The sequence below is a fragment of the Candoia aspera genome, chromosome 1 (assembly GCF_035149785.1).
Source record: "Candoia aspera isolate rCanAsp1 chromosome 1, rCanAsp1.hap2, whole genome shotgun sequence".
Taxonomy (NCBI): domain Eukaryota; kingdom Metazoa; phylum Chordata; class Lepidosauria; order Squamata; family Boidae; genus Candoia; species Candoia aspera.
The window spans coordinates 122,426,366-122,448,694 of record NC_086153.1 but is presented as its reverse complement, the minus strand read 5'-3'; the positions used below and the strand labels follow the sequence as shown (position 1 = coordinate 122,448,694).

At 36.0% G+C, this 22,329-nt stretch overlaps 1 protein-coding gene and 1 pseudogene across 6 annotated transcripts in view; both read left to right on the top strand.

The window, feature by feature from the left end:
* RIMS1 (regulating synaptic membrane exocytosis 1) overlaps nt 1-22,329 on the top strand; it is a 279,319-nt gene that overhangs the window by 218,134 nt on the left and 38,856 nt on the right. For 2 of the 6 annotated variants that reach the window (XM_063313131.1, XM_063313140.1), the window contains one exon: nt 12,721-12,833. The exons of the other annotated variants lie outside the window; for them this stretch is intronic. In XM_063313131.1, coding sequence (XP_063169201.1) covers nt 12,753-12,833 — 81 coding nt within the window. In that variant the 5' untranslated portion in view covers nt 12,721-12,752. The remainder of the gene's footprint in view (nt 1-12,720; nt 12,834-22,329) is intronic. 6 annotated transcript variants of the gene reach the window in all.
* LOC134488730 (U2 spliceosomal RNA) lies at nt 13,999-14,132 on the top strand (annotated as a pseudogene).

Genomic DNA, 22,329 nt, shown 5'->3' with positions numbered 1-22,329 from the left:
ATTTAATTTTTTATCTAGATCTGTCACAGTCTTTCTCCCAAGTAGCAGATGCTTCTTTGTTTTATGGCTACAGTCACCATCCCTGTGAATTTTTGAGCCTAGGAAAATAAAGCAGACTAACTTTTGCACTTTTTTTCACTTTCAACAAGAGATTCCTTAAGTCTTCCTTGCTTCCAAGAATCAAAGTGGCATATCAGCATATTTGAGCTTGTTGATGTTTGTTCCAACAATTTTGATTCCAGTTTCTATTTCTTCAAGTCCAGCATTTCTGATAATATATTCTGCTTATAAGTTAAAGAAATAAAATGATGGTATATAGTCCATCACTCCTTTCCCAATTTTGAACCATTTAGTTGCTCCATTTTATATTCTAATGCTGCTTCCTGGCCATCATTACCAATTCTTCAGTAGGTGAAGTAGAAGTGGCTTAGTATACCCATATTTTTAAGTGCTGCTTGTTGGGATCTATTGCTCAGCATCTATTCAATCAAAAGCCTTACTATAATCAATAAAGCAAAACCAGACATTTCTACTGAAACTCGCATGTATTTTCTATTATCTATCAAATTTGTCAGTGTGATATTGGGTGCTCCTGACTTTTCTAAATCCAATATGTACATCTGTACTGTTGAAGTCTGAAGCATTATCTTGCTAACATGTAACTGTTTCGTAGTTCGAACATTCTTTATAACTGTCATTTTTTGACAGTGGAAAATAAATTGATCTTTCTCTAGTCCTTTTGCTGTCACTGCTTTTCATTCCTGCATGCAAACCATAAGCTACACTTTTAACTGTATAACTGCATAAGATAACAGTTCTGCATGTATTTCATCAACTCTTGCAACTTTTTGCTATAAACTGGATTTTCTTGGCAGAATTCTGTTAATATATCTCTTGCTTCAGTTTACACACCAAGACCAAATTTTCATTACTCCAGTTGCTATTTTATGTCTAACTGTATCATTCCAGTCTTCCATAACTTGTATGACATCTGGCTGGTTTTTTTTTGGGAGATGGGGTTGTTGGCAAGATATTGCAAGTCACAGTAGAAATGGTCAACTTCCATTTCTCCTGCATGTGGTTGGAGCATGGACTTATATCATCATAATTCCTGGACCGAGAGAGCTTGCTCACAGGCACTCATGCCCTCATGACCTCCCATCTGGATAACTGCAATGCACTCTACATGGGGCTGCCCTTGAACAGCATTCAGAAGCTTCAACTGGTGCAGAATGTGGCTGCACAGTTAGTAAATGGAGTCAGATATTCAACACACATAACACCACTGCTACATGAGCAGCATTGGTTGCTGGTGTGCTTTCGGGTGCAATTCAAGGTGCTGATTGTCACCTTTAAAGCCCTTCATGGCTTGGGACTGGGTTACCTAAGGGACTGTCTTCTCCCAGTTGTTTCTGCCTGTCCAATTTGATCTGGTAGGTTGGGTATGCTGCGGGTCCTATCAGCCAAGGAATGTTGGTTGGCGGGGACTAGAAGGCGTGCCTTCTCTGCCGTAGTGCCTGCCCTCTGGAATATTCTCTCTTCAGAGATCAGAGAGCCCTATTGGCCTGTTGTAAGGCTGTGAAGACCTGGTTATGTGCCTGGGCCTGGGGCCCCGAACGTGGGAATGGCCCCATCTCTTAGTTATATTAACATCCATACATTGCTTACTTGGCAGCCATGTATATTTATTTTGTGTTTTAATTGTTTTAATTGTAATTGCTTCAACTGTTTTATGGATTTTATTGTTGTAAGCGGCCCAGAGGCACTTGCTGAGATGGGCAGCTATAGAAATTGAATAAATAAATAAATAAATAAAATAAGCAATGCTGACTGAAATTGAACTTTAGACCCAAACTGAGATCATTCTATTATTTTTGGGGGTTGTATCTGAGTACTTTGAAGATCTGATGTTCCTCTGAAGCAAAGCAATCTATTCCATTCTATTGCTAATTCCCAGAATATCATTGTTCAGTCTTGACATTTGTGCTCTGATTACATCAATTTTGCCTTGGTTTATAGTTCTGGCATTTCAGATGCCATCAGTTTACATATCTTTGCAGCACTGAATTTATGATGTTCCTCTAAGGACATTTGTATCATACTATCAATCATTTGGAGTCCCCCTCATCCAACTAAAGATAATTCACATCTTGGACTCTCTGCAAGGTGAATTGGTTAAAGGCCTTGCCAAATACGCTTTCCTACAAATTATCATAAGGAACTCCACACACCTTCATATATAGACAGACTTTAAGGCAAGTACCCTTATTTTTCCTTTCAATTACTTTGTGATTTCTTTTCCAGAACACATGTTTTATATTGAAGACTTCAATATTTTATCTGTTTTTTTTTCTTCCTATAAGAAAAAGCTATTTATAGTCAATATAATACAAAGAAGTGGTTATCATGCCTGTCTTTCAATCTACTCTAATGTAATTACTAACTGCAGAGTGGTTCTTTTTCTTGAGCTATATATTAAACCTTTACTGTCATTCTCAAGAATTAGTATTGACCACAATGCTATCAATCCTTGGACAAAGGAATTGCTTTTCTTTGACAATACAGAATATTCTAAGGCATTCCAGGCTAGCATCCTTCTTATTCTCTTAATCGTGGCATTTTTAGCAGGGCCGAGAAAATCTCCATTTAGACTAATCAGGGCTTATTCCTTTGGAGGCTCCTCTTCTACTACAGTTGGCGTCACACTTCACAACGAGGTGTGGCCACTTTCACCGCCCATCTAAGCCTCTAGATATTCCTCTGGGAAAGATTACAAAAGGTTTAAAAGTAACATTTTAAAAATTGCTTTAGCAAATGAGTTGCTGAAGCAATATTTAGTAATAAACTCTGTTGCAGATTATTCTGTATTAGTTTAAGTAGTTCCAATTTGGGAAGGTTAGTTTTTTGGGTGTGCATGTGGGTGTTGTGATAAAAACTGGAATTATGATTTAATTTATGATTTAATTATTATATAAACTGGAATTATTACTGGAATATTTTATTTTTCTGTCTTTCTGCTCAAAAGAACCAAGATGAAGCAATAAAACTACATTACCAAGAAGAAAAACATATGTACCATGAATAACAGAAGAGCAAACAGAACAGTTTGGCCCTAGGGTAGCATAAACTTACATGCATAGTTTGATTATTGCTTAGAAGGTGATCATGTAGGAATCAATTGTATTTCCCCTGGAAAGGAATTATTTAATTGAACTGGCATAACAGTGAGAGTAGGAACAAGGAAGAAAGCAAGAAAAGGCAAGAATAATGAGATAGAATGCTTATCGTTCAATAGTGCATAATAGGGTTCAAGTTAAGAAGTAATGGTAAAAGATGAATGATGTATAAGATGTTTTAATATTATATCTGGTTTTGCTAAACAGTAACTACTTCCATTAAAGTTTCTGGGCACAAGTCTAACAATTCATTAACAATAATACAAGTATATTGAATATCTCTTCCAATTTTTTAGCAGATCTTTACAGATATGCCTCTTTTTTAATTGCTATCTTTTACTTTTGGATTTTGCATATGGAGTTGTGTTTTAATAGTTATACTATGAGTAGAAATATCATATGCAAACCTTAAATTTTCCATAATTCATCAGCAAGATGGTACATAGTTTCAGTCTCAAAATTAAATCAAGGAAGAAGTGCCAAATACTCTGAATAAATTGTACCAGATGTTGTGATACTTTAGATCACACTTTGTCGAGCCAGAGGTTTCTTTGATGAAATGAAGAAGCACACAATGTAAAATCTCCAGTTACCAAATCTGTTTCCATCCTTCAGTTAAGAACTAGAGTTCTTTGACTTTTTTCCTATAGTCAGTAGCAACATACTTGCCACTTGTATATATAGCTCCTAGTTTAATACACAAAGTTACAATTAGTTAACCTATCATAACATTATTTCTATTACTACAAACCATTTAATCTCTAAAACCCAGTCAAAACATAATTTTTTTCTATTACAAGCAAGTACTCCAAAAGTGCCAAGTTAATATAAATGTAGAAATAGAGTGTTCTCTTGTTAAAGTTGTTAATTTAGCCATTTGAGCCAAGTCCATTAATTTAACAATCCAATCTTCAATCGTAGGTATTTGTGGATCTTTCCATCATTGTGCATATAACAGTCTTGCAGCCGTGATCATATATAACAGCAAAACTCCATGTTGTTTCTCTAATTCCTTTTCCACCAATCCCAAAAGAAAGAGTTCTGCTTTTCTTTGTATATTTACTTTGAGAATCTTTTGAATAGTAATATATATTTGATCCCAGAACATTTTAGCCTTCTCACAAGTCCACCAAAGATGGTAAAAGGTTCATTCACCCTGTTAACATTTCCAACAGACGTTAGTTACACCATTATACATTTTTGACAACTTATCAGGAGTTAAATAGCAACAGTACATCATCCTATAGAAGTTTTCTTTCAAATTATAATCCAGCGTAAATTTCAAACCTTTCATCCACATATTCTCCCATTGATCCAACATGATACCATATCCAAAATTCTTAGCTCATTTAGTCATGCAATCCTTGACTTGTTCATGTTCCATATTCATCTGTAACAAAATCTTATACATCTTAGTAATAATATGATCATCATTTATACAAAGGTCCATTTCAAACTGAGTTATTTCATTAGCAAATTCATAGTTATTTTTGTCTAATTTAAAATGTTTTACCAATTGCATATAGGTGAACCAATAACATGTAAATCCATCCAACTTTAACATTTCCCTTGTTTTAATTTTCAGTTCACGCTCCTCAAACTTTAACAAATCTTTATATTTTAACCAACTTATAGCTCCCACATTTTCTCTTCTAACAAATGCTTCCTGAGGTGACAGTCATTTGGAGGTACATTTGGAGATAGCCTTACCTTATATTTGTTCCAGATTCTCAGTATGGCATTCCTGATAAAGTGATTTTTAAAATCCTTATTAACTTTAACTTTGTCGTACCATAAATAAGCGTGCCACCCGAATCTTAATTCATGCCCTTCAAGCTGTAGTAATTTCTTGTTCTCCAAGGTGATCTATTCCTTCATCCAAAGCAAACAACAGGCATCAAAGTACAATTTCAAGTTAGGCAGACCACTAAGCTATTGAAATTAGTTAATCTCCTTGTGTCCTGCAGAGAGGCTTGCTCAATGCTAGCAGTTATTCCTTTCTCACACACAATACAAACTGAGCAGTCTAATGGTGCAGTATTTCAAAAACATAGCACATATTTATGCAGACCAACCCACTCCCCAAAATGCCTAAGGCAAAAGCTGTCTCTGCAAAAGGCTCATTTTTTAAAATAATTTTATTAAAAGTTTTAAAAACAAAGGTAAAAACTAATCCAAACTAAAGTAAGGAAGAAAAAGAAAGAAATCAAAGAGAAAGCTAAAAGTGCAAGAAAGAAAGAAAAAGTAAGAGAAAAATAGAAAAGAAAGAAGAAAGATACAAAGAAGTGGCTTCGGATCCCTTTACAACAATTATAAGTACAATTATAAATTCACCTCTTTCTCTAAAGTTACATCATGACTCTCTTCTTTCTATAATCTATCCTGTATAATCATCAAAACCATAAATCATAAGTACATTGTTTTCTGTTTTACACAAAAAGTCCATAAGGGATTTCCAATCACCAATAAATGTAAATACTGTCTTTTCTCTAATCAAAGAAGTCAGTTTGGTCATCTCAGCAAGTTCCATCACCTTCACCAACCATTCCTCTATTGTAGGTATTGCCAAATCTTTCCATCTTTGTGCACACAGTAATCACTCTGCAGTTATTATATAGACGAAGTTCCATGACTTTTTTCACGATTTGTCTGTCAGTCCCAAGAGGAAGACTTCTGCTCTCAATTGTATATTAATCTTTAAAATCCTCTGAATCAGTGTATGTATTTGAATCCAAAACTTTCTAGCTTTTTAACACATCCACCCAGCAAGATAAATTGTCCTTTTTTGTTGTTTACATTTCCAACATAAATTTGAAGTGCCTTTATTCTATACAATTTCTCTGGTGACCTACAGTATACCAACAGTGAAAGGTGAACAGGTCCCCTGTGCAAGCACCGAGTCATGTCTGACCCTTTGAGGGGAAGCCACCAAATGTACATCAACACCAACAGTACATCATTTTATTTAAAAATTTATAAAAGTTTTATAAATTTTTTGTAACAATTTTATAAAAATTTGCCTTGTGATTATAACACAATGTAAATTTCAGTTCTTTCAATCACATTTTTCCCTCTGTTTAATCTGTATATTATAACCAAAGTTTTTAGCCCACTTTATCATACATTCTTTTACTTGTTGTTCTTCTGTTTCAAATTTCAATATAAGTTTATACATTTTAGCGATTACATGTTCATCATTTGTACACAATTCTATTTGAAAATCAGCCTTACAATGTTCAATACCATAAATTCTTTTGTCTGCTTTAAATCTTTTTTGATAACTGTAAATAAGAAAACCATTGGCAACTATATCCCTCTGCCACCAGTTGTTCTCTTGATTTTATTTTGTATTCCCCTTGACAAAATTCTAGTATCTCATGATAAGTTAGCCATTTTGTTTGCCTATTATTTCTCTTCTATAAAATGCTTCTTGTGCTGAGAGCCACAAAGGTGTTTTCGGACACAACCTGGCTTTGTCTATTCCATATTCTCAATATGGCACATCTAACAATGATTTTTAAAATCCACATTAACTTTGAGTTTATCATGCCATAAATATCTATGCTACCAAATCTCAGGCCATGTCCTTCTAATGCAGTATGTTTGCCGCCTTGAGTTATTTATAAAAATAATAAAGGCAGGATAAAAATAAATAAATAGCCTTCTATTTCTCAGCAGCACCCACTCTTTCATCCAAACTAAACAACAAGCTGCAAAATACAATTTCAAATTCTGGTAAACCCAATTCTCCTCTTTGCTTTACATCCTGTCACACCTTATATTTAACTCATGTTTTTTCCCCTGCCACACAAACCTAGATACTGTATATCCTTTTGCCACAGTTGAAATGGTGCATCAGTTGTCAAAACAGGTATTGTCTGAAACAAAAACATCATTCTGGGCAAGACATTCAATTTTATCAAAGAAATTCTCCCCAGCAATGACAGTTGTAATTTCTCCCATCTTAACATGTCTTTTTCAACTTAATTCCATGTCTTAACATAGTTATTTTGAAATAACGTTCAACTCGTATTTGTCATAGTGTTACCCAGATATTTTACCTTGTTCTCAATCTTAAAGCCCGTTTTATTTATCAGTTCTGTTTGATACTCTATTTTTATGTTTTTGTTAACATCTTTGTCTTCTATTTATTGATCTTAAAGCCTGCTAATGTACCAAATTCTTTTAGTTTACCCATTAATGTTTCAATTCCCTTTAGAGGATCTTGCAAAACCAACACCAAGTCATCTGCAAAAGCCCTTAACTTGTAAGTTTCTTTTTTAATCTTTACTCCCACAATATTCTCACCTTGTCTTGTATCTCTATTCAGTATTTCAAGAACTAAAATAAACAAGAGAGGAGACAGTGGGCATCCCTGCCTTGTTCATTTTTGTACCTCACAAGGCTTTGTTAGATCTCCATTAACAATTATTTGTGCTTTCTGTGAAGTATAAATCGATCTTACCTGTTTTATAAAGTTCTCTTCAGAGTTTGTTTATTTATTTATTAAATTTGTCCCCACCCATCTCCTCCCATCGGGGGACTCTGGGCAGTTATCATCCAGTTCATATCTTCCAAAACTTTGAACAAGAAAGCCCAGTTCAAATTGTCAAAAGCCTTCTCTGCATCTAAGAAAATCAATGCAGCTTGCTTTTCATTATGTTGTTCCAAATATTCCAAAATGTCCAACACATTTATAATATTGTCCTTTAACTGTCTTTTAGATAAAAAAACACATTGATCCTCATGAATAAATTCTTGCAAAATTATTTTCAGCCTATCAGCCAAAATATGCTCTCACCAAAAAGTGTCTCAATTGCAAGGGAAAGAGTAAAAGGCTTCCCTTTTTTCCCCGTTTTGTCTTCCTGTGCTCTTAATACTTTCATCTCAAATGGCATTCCCTAGTTACAGTCAGCATCACAGTCTGGATCATATTACATTTATCTTTTGTCTTGTAAAATCCACCAACTGTCTGCACTCTTTAATCATAAACAAAAAACATTCCCACAAAGGTCCAGTCCATTTCTCTTTTTAAAATTCCGATTTGTTCAAAAGCACTTTCACCAAAAAACAATCTTTCAAAATTACTATCCCCTTTATCCATTTTAAACTTTCTACATCCAATCCTTGTTAACCTTTTTGCCAAAAGTTTTAAAATCTTTGAAACCCGTTTTTCCCCCTTTTTAATCCAGAAAGAATTTTGACTCACCCAGTGAATTTCTCTTATCCTGCTGCTCAGAAAATCTCTCTTTAGCTGTAAATTGTTTACATCCAAAAGTATTTAAGAAAGCAAGGCTTTTGTGAACATTGTGTCCATATGGGCTGCATTATAGCTGTGAGCTTGATTGAAATCCCTCGACTCCCAGACACTCAGCTCATGAGGTGACTGCAAAAACCTCAATTCCTGCAGTCTCCCCATGAGGAGCAGCTGTCCAAAGTGCAACTGGGCAATCTCACAATCTCTCCTTGTCCGGAAAGACTGAGCCAGCCACAATTCACCATCTGGCCGCCAGTCTCCACTGCAATGCCATCCCCGCTCCTTCAGGGACGTCTAGTCTACCGTAGATCCTCACCTAGAAGCCCTACAAAAGGCTCAAGTAGGAATTTTCTTCACTCTGCTGTGATTGGCTTCTTGATCCCGCCTCCTGGTTTGGATCTCCATCTTGGCCTGTTTGATTCTCCTTTTGCCTTTTCAAGCCTTGATCCTTCCCAGGGGTCCAGGACAAGTTTCCTGTCTGGTGGAACTCTCTCAGCATCAGGCTAGCTTGCCAACTGATACTCTTGAATACTTTGCATCCTTCCTCCCCCAACTTCCCTTGTTAGCTGCAGGGAATGGAATCTCATCTGCTCAAATCCTCTCAAATGCTGTGAGGAAAAAGCCTTGTGCCTTGACCCTCTCATCTTTTGCTTACTCGTGAGTAGTCTGTCTGTCTTGATTTAAAGTTTTGTTTCTTATACTTTGTATCTCCTTAAACTGCCCTTTCTAGGCCGACGTTTCCTTGTCTTCTTTTTCCTAACCGTGGCCCCTCTTTCTCCTCTCGTGCCTGTCTATGTGTTCATCCATAGTTCCACAGCTTTTAATACCTTTCCTAATTTCCTGCTTCTCTACTCCTTGGGATCAGCCCTCCATTGCCACAGTTCCTTATTTCTGATGTTCTTACTGACACCAATCTGTGTAATTGCAGCTTCTTTATCTCATTCTTCATTTCCATTTCCATTTCCCTTAGCATCTCCAAGGGTCCAATTTCCTCTGATTTTACATTTTTCAAGTTGCAAACCTTGCAACCAAATTTTCTGTCATATATCTTCCAAGTGAATGCCTGCCAAATTTTAGTTCCTTCATTTATTTCTTAACTCTATTATAATCAACTGAACTACACATTAATGTTGATTTAATATGGCATCGTTTCTGCCTAAATGCCAATCAGACATATACATGAAAATCAGGCCTTGCAGTATATGTATGTTTTTTCATATGCAAATAGAGCCAATCAGCTATGATAACTGACTATCTGCATTTTGTATATAAAATAGTAGAACTCAGAATATAAAAGTACTAGAAATGAAGTAGATACTACTAGACATTCTGTTACCCCTAATCATAGTCTGATACCTGTTGATCTGGAAGAGGCAAGAGGAATTCTCCCAGTATAAAATTCTTACCTGTGCAATGCTGGGCCTGCTCTATGAAGTAATACTCATCCCTATGTTTAAGGCAAATAACATGACACAAGTTTGGGTACTAAAATCTCTGTCAGTAAAGGTCATGGAAAGTTTGAAAAATGAAATCATACTGTCAGTATTTTAATATACAAACATCACTCTTCAATATTATGTCCTCAACTATCATTTGAGGATATTTGCACACAAACTCACACATAAATTCACGCTTTATCTGTTTTTCAAGGATAAAGTGATAAAAGTGTTCGGTCCAGACTAGGGATGTGACATTTTCCTGGAAGGCTCAGAAAACCTGGCTTTTTGGGAATGCTAGTTGTCTCCTATTTTGAGGTACATGCATTAATATTGCCCTTCAAACTTTTCTAATAATAGGTATCTTGTCTTATCTCTGTGTCAAATATGGTTTTGAGATGACTAATCTATGTTGGGGTATATTTTGAGTCTTTAATTTTGTGGAATAACATGAATAATCATTTAATTGTTTGAACTTTACAAAAAAATAGACTCTATCAGATAGTTCACTTATCAAATTTCTAAGTCAGGACATAGTCTAAGAGTCTCGTATCCTACTGGCTGAAGACAATCCATTATACAGTGAGTAATAATCTAAATATAATGCTCACACCCAGAAGTGTACCTTACCCCATCGAAGTCTGGAGAGGCAGACAGCTTCCTGCTACCAAACATTCTACAAGACAGGTTAGCTTATTTTGTACTGGAATTCTGTGGTGAAATGAATATTTTGCTTCAGGTTTTAGCAGTTATATTTCTACACTGACATCTTCTAGCATTACCAAAGGTATTGGACACCTTTTGGTCTAAGAAAAAACATGGAAGATGGGGGGAAAATGGGAGGGTTACACATGGAAAATGCTGTCACCTGGACTCTGTGAAATTCAGTGAAGGAGGCAATGTGAATCTTGAACAAAAACACCAAGTGACTATTTGTGTACTAACTTTAAACTTTATTATTAGCCAAGATACTCCCTAATCATTTTACATTTAGAGCTTTGTGTAATAACCACAGTGCCTTGAATATGCATGGCCCAAGCTTCAGATTTCTGTGTGTCCTGGAAGTACCTTAACCATTGTCTTGTATCTCCTCTCTATGCTAGGGGATATGAATATCTCCTTCCCAGATGTTTTTAATAAAGCAATACTGTAGCAATACTATATAACTGTATAATGCAGGAATTCTAACTCCTCAGGTTACTCCCTAACATATTGTACAGAGCTATGTGAATTAATCACATAGTGTTTTGCAGAGGGATTTTGAGCTATCTAAGCAGCAAGTTGCAGAAACAGGTATGAATAGGTTTTGCATATGTGGCTTCCCTTACAGATCTAAATGATTATGCTGTGAAGAGGGATCTTATCATCATCGGATAAGTTTAACATGTATTGATCACCTGTTTGGCTCTTGGATTCATTTATCTTCACTACTACATCTTCATCAAAGAGCTAATCAGAGGCCTATAGGACTAACCTGGATAACCTAGATGGGAATGAGAATGTTAAAACTGGGATCCTATGCCAGCCTAGTTAGAAGTAGGCCTTTGCAAGCACAGTGAGAGTTAGCCAAGTAAATAAATATAGGAGTGGGTTAGGCTGTATGAGAGAATGTGTGGAAAGGAAAGTATATGGCAAATATTTACAGTGTGTTTGTTATTAATATCTATCTTTTGCTTTTGTTTGATTAAAATATAAACTATACATTTGATTAAGTCTGTAAAAAAAGCATCAGTAATACAATTCTGAGAATCCAGAGTGCACCGGTGCCTTCTTAGATTACCTTCTATCTAAGTCTTTTTCTTGCAGTGCTAAGCCAGAGCGCATCTATGCTTTCAGAAAAAGTAATACAGCCCAAATCTTCTGATTTGACTCATTCTCCTTCACTACCTGCATCCTGTCTTTCTTTTATATAGTATTGCACATGTATTTGGTGCAACCTGTATTTCTTTAACTGTCTTATTAACCTGTTATTCCACAAAGGTTTAATTTAACCACATAATCCTCTTTCTCAGCTATAACTAAGTTTTAATTATGCATTTGCCTACATCTATCCTTTGCAGTCTTTCCCTTTCCTATTTCCCTTCTTCTGTTGTTATCACTTTCATTCTGTATTAGACTTTGCGCACTCAGGTGGGAGGGGGCATTTAAACTCAGCATATGATGATAGACGCTGATGGCATTAAATGCTGAATGCATAAGAAACTGAATTTATTGTTATTGTTCTGTGGAAGGATTATATATTTTTCAGAAATATATATTTCAAGGTCAAACTAGACCCAATCCAGCCAGGATGTTTTCCTGTATAAACTGCATCAAAATATATGTGAGAGGCATAACCTCCATTCAATTTAGAGAAAAGCTTTGCATAAAAATAGGTTGGTGTTTTGTAGCCTTAAATATATTATAAAGAAAGTGATGCAAAATTGTTTGGAACCCATATCTACCACATTTGCAAATGTCATACAATGGTTTGTTTTGTTTTCTTTTAAGAGCATCATTGAAATTATTTTAGAAGTATAATAAATATTTTAACATGATGGAATATTATCCTTGTAGAGTTATCTGTCAAGAGACATATTTTGAAAAGGGAAAAAATAACCTTTCCGATTTAAAAATATTCTATATAAAACAATGCATGTTATGGATATGTTATGGAAAGTGTAAACTTTCCAAGCAATCCTTGTTGATTAAATCAGCATTAGCATGCCTATGTTTTGTTTTCACAGCCTGATGCAGATATTGTTTGAATACTTATTCAGTTTGAAATAAGGTCAAATTTGCATCAAACCACTTATTACATTCAAAGTTTTTCAACCACTTTTTAATAAGTTTCCATTATGTGTTTTTACAGCAAATTTAGTAGTGGAGGAGCGAACAAGACAGATGAAAATGAAAATGCACCGCTATAATCAGACAACAGGGTGTGGTTCTAGTCAAGAACTTGAACATGAGCAATATACTAAGGTAAATACTAAAATATGGTACTTTGTTTGAAAAGTTGAAGACTATACATAGATGTTAAAAATATGATATGAAACAAAAATATTGAGGAAGAATCCTGATATCACTTCAAAGATGCTTTCTATGGTTTAGCATAGGAAGCTACTGAAATCTTGTTGCAAATGTTTGATAACATGAACTGGGAAGCTCTAGAATAAACTGAGTTTGGTGGTGGTGGTGATGTTGGGTGTATTATTTGTCTTTCTCCTTTCCATGCTTAATTTTAGCATTCCTCATTTACTGTGTCACTGACACCAGCTCTTTCTTTGAGCATTCTGCAGAAGCATTGGAAGTGGACCTCTAGCCTTCTTGTGTTTGTTCTTACAGTTTTCATATCATGTCTGAAGGCACTCTATGGTTTAATAACTGGATTAAGATATTTGAGATTTTGTAGTTTAGGGTAATCTTAGAATTGGCAAGCTTGCAACAACTCAGGGCACTCTGAACCAGTAGCTAAGATGAGATCCCAGAATGTACTTCTCATCATGACAGCCCAAATTTGGCATTGAGATTTTCAGGTTATGGAGATGAGTCTTCTAAGATTACATAAACTTTTACTAGGACAGATGTAAGAGGCACAGAAAAATTGTAAAAGTAAAGATGCCAAAGTAAATATAAATGCCTAGAGAGGCAGAAAAGGGTTTAAGAAAAATATGCACATGTAAATGTAAGCACATCCTTTTTAAGATTACAGGAATTGCCCTTAAAATTATTCATCAATAATATTTCCCTCAGCACCCATGGAGATGAGAGCCAGTTTGGTGTAGTGGTTAAAGCACTGGGCTAGAAACTGAGAGACTGTGAGTTCCAGTCCCGCCTGAGGCACAAAGCCAGCTGGGTGACCTTGGGTCAGTCAGTCTCTCTCAGCCTGAGAAGGAAGGCAAGGGCAAACCACTTCCAAAAAACCTTGCCAAGAAAACTGCAGGGAGGGACTAGTCCAGGCAGATGCCAGGAGTCAAAAACTCACTTGAAGGCACCAAAAAACAAAAAACAAAAGTATGGACATACTTAAACATACACTACAGCTAAAAACGTAAATGTCCAAAATTACTTTTCTTCCTTTTGTAAGTGGCTGCAGGCTTCATTAGCAAACATTACGAACTCCACTAATGTGGATATCTAATGTAATATCGCTTCTCGGCCTTTTGGCTAAGATCAAGTGTAGTATCTGTTCTTACCAGTTTAATATCTGATATGTTCTCTATTTGAGGACTACACACTAATGTTTTTCCTTCATACTGTGTTATTTTACAGGGACTATATTATTATGTCATTATTTGATTTGGGATTTTTTATAATAACTTTACTGGAAATTACAAGACACAAGTAAAACTAATACAAACTATAAAGGAGAAAAAGGAAAAAAGAGAAAAAGTGCTGGAAAAAAGAGGGGGAAAAGGAGAAAAAATAAAAATAAAGTAACTTCCCTCTCCTGCCCAGCAACTATGAACAACTTTAGCAATTTCTCACCATCTCTTACAATATAACAAACCATCTCTCCATCCCTTATATCACCCCATTCTCAATAAACAAATCTTTAATACATCATCCTTCATCCTAATCGGCAAAAGTTCACTAAGGGTTACCAGAAATAACAACATATCTGTTATAAAGTTAATCTAATAAGCCCACTTAAAATCCTTCCAAATGTATTCAAATACAATCAGTGCAAGTCCAATAGAAGTTACAAAGAGAGCAATATAATTATATTAGCCTTAATCAGATCTCATTTTCTAAAACAAATCCCTCAAACTTCCTCATTCAAATATAATCCATAAATATCTAATAGAAATTACTAAAAATACCAGCATTACTATGCTTTAGGCAAATAAATTTAAAATGTAACAAATAATCTCTTTTCCATGTAACTCTTACCTATAAAACAAAACCTTAAAATATGTTCTTCCAGTCCTAGTCGGGGAAAAAAAATCCATTAAAAATGACCAGAAATAACAATCTATTCTAACCTTGGTCAAATAAGCCCACTTTAAATTCTTTCTTCTTACTCCCAACCTTCTTAACTCTAGATCCCTTCTAATAATACCCCAATATATGGTTTCTGATCATTTTCTCTTTGTCTCGTCTCAGAAAATCACTGCCAACATTAACCAATCCCTCTTTAATTCCAATATAAAAAGTAATCCAAGTTCCTCTTCTGGTCTGGTATTTGTATATCCTTTTTTAATTATTGTAACATCAGCCAATTTTGTCTGTAGGTTCCATTTTTCATTTTGTTCCATGCCCTTCTTGTAATCTGTCATTTTTATGTCCGCTATTAAATCAATTTTCTTGTCCAGTTCAGTATGTTTCTCTTCCATAGCATCATCTATTTGTCAATAAATTTGTCAATAATGGTAGGGATCTTTAAAATTAATTCTGAGTCATTTGTTCCCATATATCTCTTCATGCATCCCATCATGGCTCTGGTCCTAAACCCAGTGAATCAGTACTCCTGACACAGACCAATTAGGAATATGAAAGAGTCTTTATTGGGCTAGTGATCCAAAGCGTGTCAAAGATTTGAGTGACTTAGTGATTTACAAGTAATTGTATAAATACATTTGTTCCCCCACCACCCACCAAATCTCCGAGGCGCCCCGTTTCTTTCACCATCTCTCACTTTTCCACGCAAATCCACTGACAGCACAATCACGTACTTTTGTCTGTCCAGGGTGTTGAATTAACATGTCTGAGTGCTGGGGAGTCCACAAAGGTTGGTCTGCCATGTTTCGCATGTCTGCCCCTTCCTGCTGTTGATTTCCATCAATGGGCTGGCAGGTACTTCTCTTTTGGCGCCACGTTAGGGTGGCGGGTGCATTTCCTTTGGCACTGTGCTGGGGTGGTCTGATGGCGGGCATCTTATGGCAGGATGTGCCGGGGGGGGGGGGCGGGCTCCTGACACATCCATTGTTCTGTTTGCTTCTAGTGCCCTCTAGTGACCAATTTTCAAATTCCCATCTTACCTTGTTTTCATGCCAAAAGTACAAACACAGCTGCTTTCCATTGGAATAATTCTTATACAGTATATACTTAATTTATTTATAATAAATCTATCTGGGCCATTCGTCCATTTGTAACTAATTATCACTCTTTTGCTGTTAATTCCTTAATACAAATTTTTTATAAATCTTAAAATCACACTTAAAACTTCTTTCCCAAAAGATTGAAGAAAAACTCACCCAGTGAAAACCATAAAACTTGTGGTTTCAGAGGTCCTTAATATTTAAAAACCAGTAAAAAAATTAAAGTCCAAAGTGATTAAGAAATGTGGATTGGCAGAACTTTGAATCCAAAATAGGCTACATTACAGCTATGAGTTCCAATGGAATCCCTTAGCTCCTAGCTGCTCCATCACCAGCTGACCGCGAAAACAAGTAGCTGTGCAGAGTACATATGGGTGATCTCAAGATCTCTCCTTACTCCAGAGAGATTTCACCTGTCCGGATCCTACATCCAGCCGCAAATTTCAGCCATAATGTCCTCCCCATTATTCAGGGACATGTTCAGTTCACGGTGCCTCACTGGAAGTCATCATTAGTTCGTTTGTGAATTTCTTTCTTTCAATGAGGGAGTACCATTCAGGGTTGTTGTTTTTAAAAAAAACTAACTGCATTAAAAGAACATGATGTGAGATTTACATTTAAACATTCTTAACCTGGTTATGGAAAAGAAAATTATTGCTTTGTTCTCCCTTTCCACTTTTCAAAATAATAAAAAAAATAGACATTAATCTTCATGTTGTGTCAATTATAGTGAAAAATGCTTCAGGGGGTTTTCTAAAACAAATCATTTTTGTCAAAATGAAAATCTTTCTCTAGGGTGTGAAATTGAAAGGCAGATATTCCTCCTTTTCAGTTTCTTTTCTACACATAGGAAACTTACACATCAAGTAGCAACAAGTATAAGCCCTGTGCAGGCAATATGTTAGTGAGTAGCTCAGAAGATAGGAGAGGTGAGCAGGTCATTCCCTCTTTAAGTCATTCTTTGATAGCAGTGGTGTGAGAGATTGTGGTGAGCCTGGGCAAGAAGTCCAAGAAAGTCAATATAAACCATCAAGAGATGAAGTGTGAGTGAGTTATAAACTCATCTCATAAAAAGCAACTTAGCTCAGGTAGAAAGAAACCTGGGAAGAAATGCCTCAAAGTGATTTAAAGAGACTCCACTTTAATAAATTAATTACAAATGAAGGTGAGAAATTCTTCTAACATTTTCTAAAATTCTGCATTAACCCACACTAGCATTGGGGGTACCTGAATGAAATCTATGTAGTTCTTGTTGTAGCTCTATGTATGTGGATGATGTTCAGCTGCATGGGCTTGATGCCAGTCTTTTCACTGGGCTAAGTTGCCATAAGAGAAGCTCTCGGCTATCTCACTCACTAGCTTTTGATTGTTTAGGCTTCTTCCATTCCTTTCCCATCTTCCCCACAATCTCTCACAACTGGTCTTCATGTACACAGTGTGACTGTTTACAGCAGGAAGCCTTACTTATCTACAGAGGCTTCCATGGATAATGGGCTCTTCACATACTGTAGCATGAGTTTGCAGAAAGGAAGGACTCCATGTTGCTATTCACATGTTCAGTTGTATATATTAATGTGTTGGCTAAACAGGACTATCAATCATACAGTTACAAGCAGAAATAATTCTCACCCAGGAGCAATTCCACCATGTGATAAATGGCCAGTTGATACCTGGAGCTCCCCCTTGGAAGCAGAAGCTCTACGGAAGCTTTGGGGCTGAAATATTTCCACTGTGGTCAGACAAAATCAGAACATCCCAGTGAGATTGGAATACTGGAACCTTTTCCAGTTTGAAGCAGGGTATTTAACCATAACCCCCAAAGCCCCCCAAATTACAAAAATAAGCCAGAAACAAAAACAAACAAAAGAAAAAATATAAAAGAAAAAAAAATTCTTTATACTTTGGGAGTACAAAATTATTAATGCATATGTCATTGTGGAGAATACAGAAAATTAATTAGAAATATATTATATATTCCTCCTAAACAATATTTGTGCTCCTGGAGCAATCTATCAGGTAAAACCTTATTAATACAGTGCTACTTATAGAGGCTGTCCAAATGTGACTAACCCTATTTTTCATTATAACATTTTTCAAACATTTTTCCCGTGTGTGTGTGTGTGTGTGTGTGTGTGTGTACACACATGTGTTTTTGAGTCACTGTTGACTCCTGGCCACTGCCAGGACAAGTCCCAGCAGTTTTCTTGGCAAGTTTTTTTCAGAAGTGATTTGCCATTGCCTCCTTCCTAGGGCTGAGAGCGTGTGACTGGCCTAAGGTCACCCAGCTGGCTTCGTGCATAAGGTGGGTCTAGAACTCACAGTCTCCCAGTTTCTAAAAGCAACCACTATACCAAACTGGCTTTTAATTCTGAGTTAGTTTTTCTGTTGATGCAGTTTTCTACTTTTTCAAAAACCAATACAGTATGACTTCTGTGCAATAATATATTGTTCTATTATTTATATATTTTTATATATATATATATATATATATATATATATATATGCACATGCACATGCACATACACATACACACATACTGTGTGTGTGTGTATGGAGAGAGGGAGAGAGAGTTAATATAGTATCATATATCACTGGAAAAAAGTTTATGACTTTTGCTAGATTTTATTATCCAGTAAATAGGGTTTTCTTTATCCAAGAAATAACTTTGGAATAACTTGCCTGATTGCCAAAAACAAAAATTCAATCAATTTGTTATGCGACACTTTTTTTTAATCTGTTGTAGACAATCTAGACAATAACCCTACCGTGAGATTTATTTTAAAAAATAGTTGTGTGATTTTCTCAATTTCATCAAAGATTTCAGATCAAAAACTTATGGCTGATTACACATTGACAAGTGGAATCTGTAGAATCCAGCATTTTCATCAGAATGACAAAACATGCATTATGAAGTTGTGATGCATGTTCTGCTTATTATGTGTATGTGTTCACCGTAGCAATGCATATATGACTGTGTTGTAATGTGCTTTTTGTCATTTGCTCCCCATGATTCAAGTCTGGTATTTCTAGACCTTCTCTTTGCTTTTGTTTATGTTTGGCCACTCGTCTCATTCTACGTTTTTTTTACAGTTAGGTGTGAAAGACAACTTATTCTTTCTACTCCACTAAGCTAGTTAGAAACGGCCACAATGCAGAGAGTTTTGCCTGTCTGTGTGAGATTTAGGAGGAGAGCAGAAAGCAATGCTTTTTAGCTGGGTCACAAACCCCCAAGATGGTCTCCCACATCTGTGTAGCTCCTTTTCTCTTATATTTAGGAAGGCTATGAAAGCAGAGATGTTTAGAAGAAATTTTAATAAGTAAGGTCATGATTGTCAGAATATGTAATAATAAATATATGACAGTGGGAATGAGGATTTTACTTACTTTAATGGTTTTAACTTTTAAAAACTTTACTTTCGTTAAATTGGTTCTATTATATGATTTTCTGCTGGAAGCCACAATGAATTCTCCAGGAGTGTGGCCATATAGAAATCTAATAAATAATTAGTAAATAAATGATTAAATTACTGCAATGTTTGGAAAGCAAGCTGTAGGTTTTGGAAGGATAGATATTCAGGTCATTGTTATCCTTCCCAATATAGATAATGAATGATATCATGCTTTTACTTCCATTTTGATCTTATTATAAAGGCTAATAACAGCATTTGCTTTGTTCGTAGTCCTTTGTAAAAATCAAGTAAATGATCCAGTAATCATTTTGCATGAAATGAAAGCGTACCTAATCTAGTTTATAGTAGATGCCCAATTTTAGTAGTCTCTCCCCCACCAAAAAAATCCTGTCCAAATGCTGCTGTTAAGGTTGAAGGAGCCTGTAAAATAAAATAACATATGATACAGAGAGTGTAGAGTTATGCAGGGAGAACCTTGTACACCATACTGCACATCTTGTCTTGTATTGGAAGAAATATTTTCCAGTAATGCAAACCACCCTTGCATATGTAACCATTGTTTTTACAGTATTCATATGGATGTAACGTGACATTTCTTTGGACTCTGTTTGTCTAAGATTGACATCATAACTGAATCAATATGATAGCAATAAATGGAAGTGTTCCATTTCATCTTAAAAGTCATTGACAAGGAGTATGTGAGAGAGAGGAGGAGGAAAAGAATAGAATACCGACTGAGAAATATGCTGATTGACAAATATTTTCTCAATTAGTAATTAAACCTGATTATTTTATTCCATAAGAAAATCTGATTGGATATTGAGTGAATGCCATATGAGCTATGTAGCCAAAAGCTGTAAGTCCATATGTCAGTAAGTAAATAAATCTCTCAAGGAAACATACATAAAAAATGAAAAACTAGCAAGGAAGGATTGGAGCTTAGAAAGTTCAAGCAGTTTTGAATAGACTTGACTGCTGCAAAGGAGTTTAGAGCTGATCTTGGGGACACGGAAGGAATAAGCAAGCCATTAAGAGGGAGATGTTCAAAAAAAAGAGTGCAAAATCTCAGTGTATAAAATACTTCTTTCAAGTATACAGGTAGTTCTCATTTAGCAATTGCCTCGGACAGTGACTGTTCACAGTTATGACAGTGATGAAGAAGTAACTTTGTGACCAATACCCACATCTACAACTTTTGCAGCATCTCTCTCTCAGTCACACATTTGCAGTTACAGTCAGTTAGTACACGTTGTCCTATGCCAGTCCCTTTTTTTTTCTTTATCCCAACCTTGCACAGTGGAGAGATTGCCTAACAGCCTATCTCTTCGCAAGCTACTTTTCTCCACAGCACAGTGTGTCCCTAAAAAGTGCTAACCAGCTCAGCTCTGTGACCTTAAGTAGTTGATCAGAACAGCTGTGGCAGCTGCCTGAAATTGACAAGATCCTAACCTGTTTCACATTAAAACCTTTTGTTTGCCTCCTAAGCAGCTTGCTAGCACAATCCTTTCAATGTGTATTCCCCATTGTGTGCCTGTTACTCTCTTGTAATCCCTTCCTCTCCAGTGAATGTAAATACAAACATTAATTCCCTTTTTGCTAATTATCCCAATGCCAGGGTGAGCATTCCAAAGGGCAGGGGAGTGGGGAAAGGGGGCTATAAGATTTGCCCTTTTACCCGACTTCCTCAAAAGTCAAGTTCCAGAAAGCTTCCCTGCCATTTGGGCTCACCTGGCTGTTTGGGATCGTGTCCTTCTGATGCTGTAAAGCAAAGGAAAGCTGAAGTAAAATCGAAAGCACAGTCGCGGTCATGTGATTTTTCACTTAGTGACCGCATTGCTTAAAGACTGAGTTGCCAGTCCCAATTACAGTCACTAAACAAGGACTACCTGTAAAAGGTTGCCTAGTCTACTATTCCAAACAGATTTCCACTCTGAAGTATTCATGGGAAAGAAGTGTTTAATGATAAAATACTATTTGAACAATGTGCTTTTGTTCTCATACTTTACCGGCTATTAGGATTGCTAAAATTGCTGCTTTGTGTAAATTATGTAAATTGTGATTTAATAGCTTCATAAATTAATAGCAGAGTTACACATCTGTGTATCACAAAATATTATGTAATAGTTGAAGTCTGTTTCATAGTTATTTGAAAACTATGTGTTAACTGCAGCTATATTGCTATCAGTGGTAATACCTCCATCTTCAATATTTGTACCACCTGGTGCAATATTCATGTAAATGTTTGTAGCATCATCCAAGCATAGCTGATGAAATTCCTTGTACTAAGTCATTATGCAATGTAACACCAACTTTTAGAGTAGGCAATTATTTACAAAAAATATTCCTATGATTTTGTTTAACACATAACATCTTTAATTTTCCAGTTTGCGGAAGAAAGCCAGTTACTGTGATGGCAGTGCAATGCATTTGAAAGAGGTACTTCACAATAGTCACAGTACAAATGAAGCACCTCACTTTGAACCATTAAAGTTGCCATGTTTTTTCAAATCTTGCACAGCTGCTTCAAAATTGTATAGGGCTGCCTATCATTCCTTCTCACACTTCTGAGCCACGTGGCATGGAAACTACCCTCTCCATCTTTTTGGCTTATGATGTTGTGCAAATACACCACACCAAAAATTTCCCATTGAAGGAGAACAGAAAGCATCACCATGGGTTGCTTATGGAGATGCTCCAGTATACTGCCTTCACACAGCTCTGTAAGGCGTAGACAGTTGTTCTCAAGGTATACAGCTCAGGAGAGAAAAAAAAACCCAGGCACTGATGGACACATTACTGATTCCTAACAAGCCTGCCTTCTCATGTGGAATGATTACCATAATAAAAAATAAATAATATTTTGATACAAGCTGATAGAGAAAAACAAGGAGAAAAAAAAAACACGGGAGGCAAATAGGACAAATGCTTCAATGACTGGGGGTGAAAGATTCTTTATTCTCCTCTACTTTGCCGTTTTCCCCTGACAACTCCCTCTGTCTAGAGTTCCAGACATGAATGTGCGTTTTG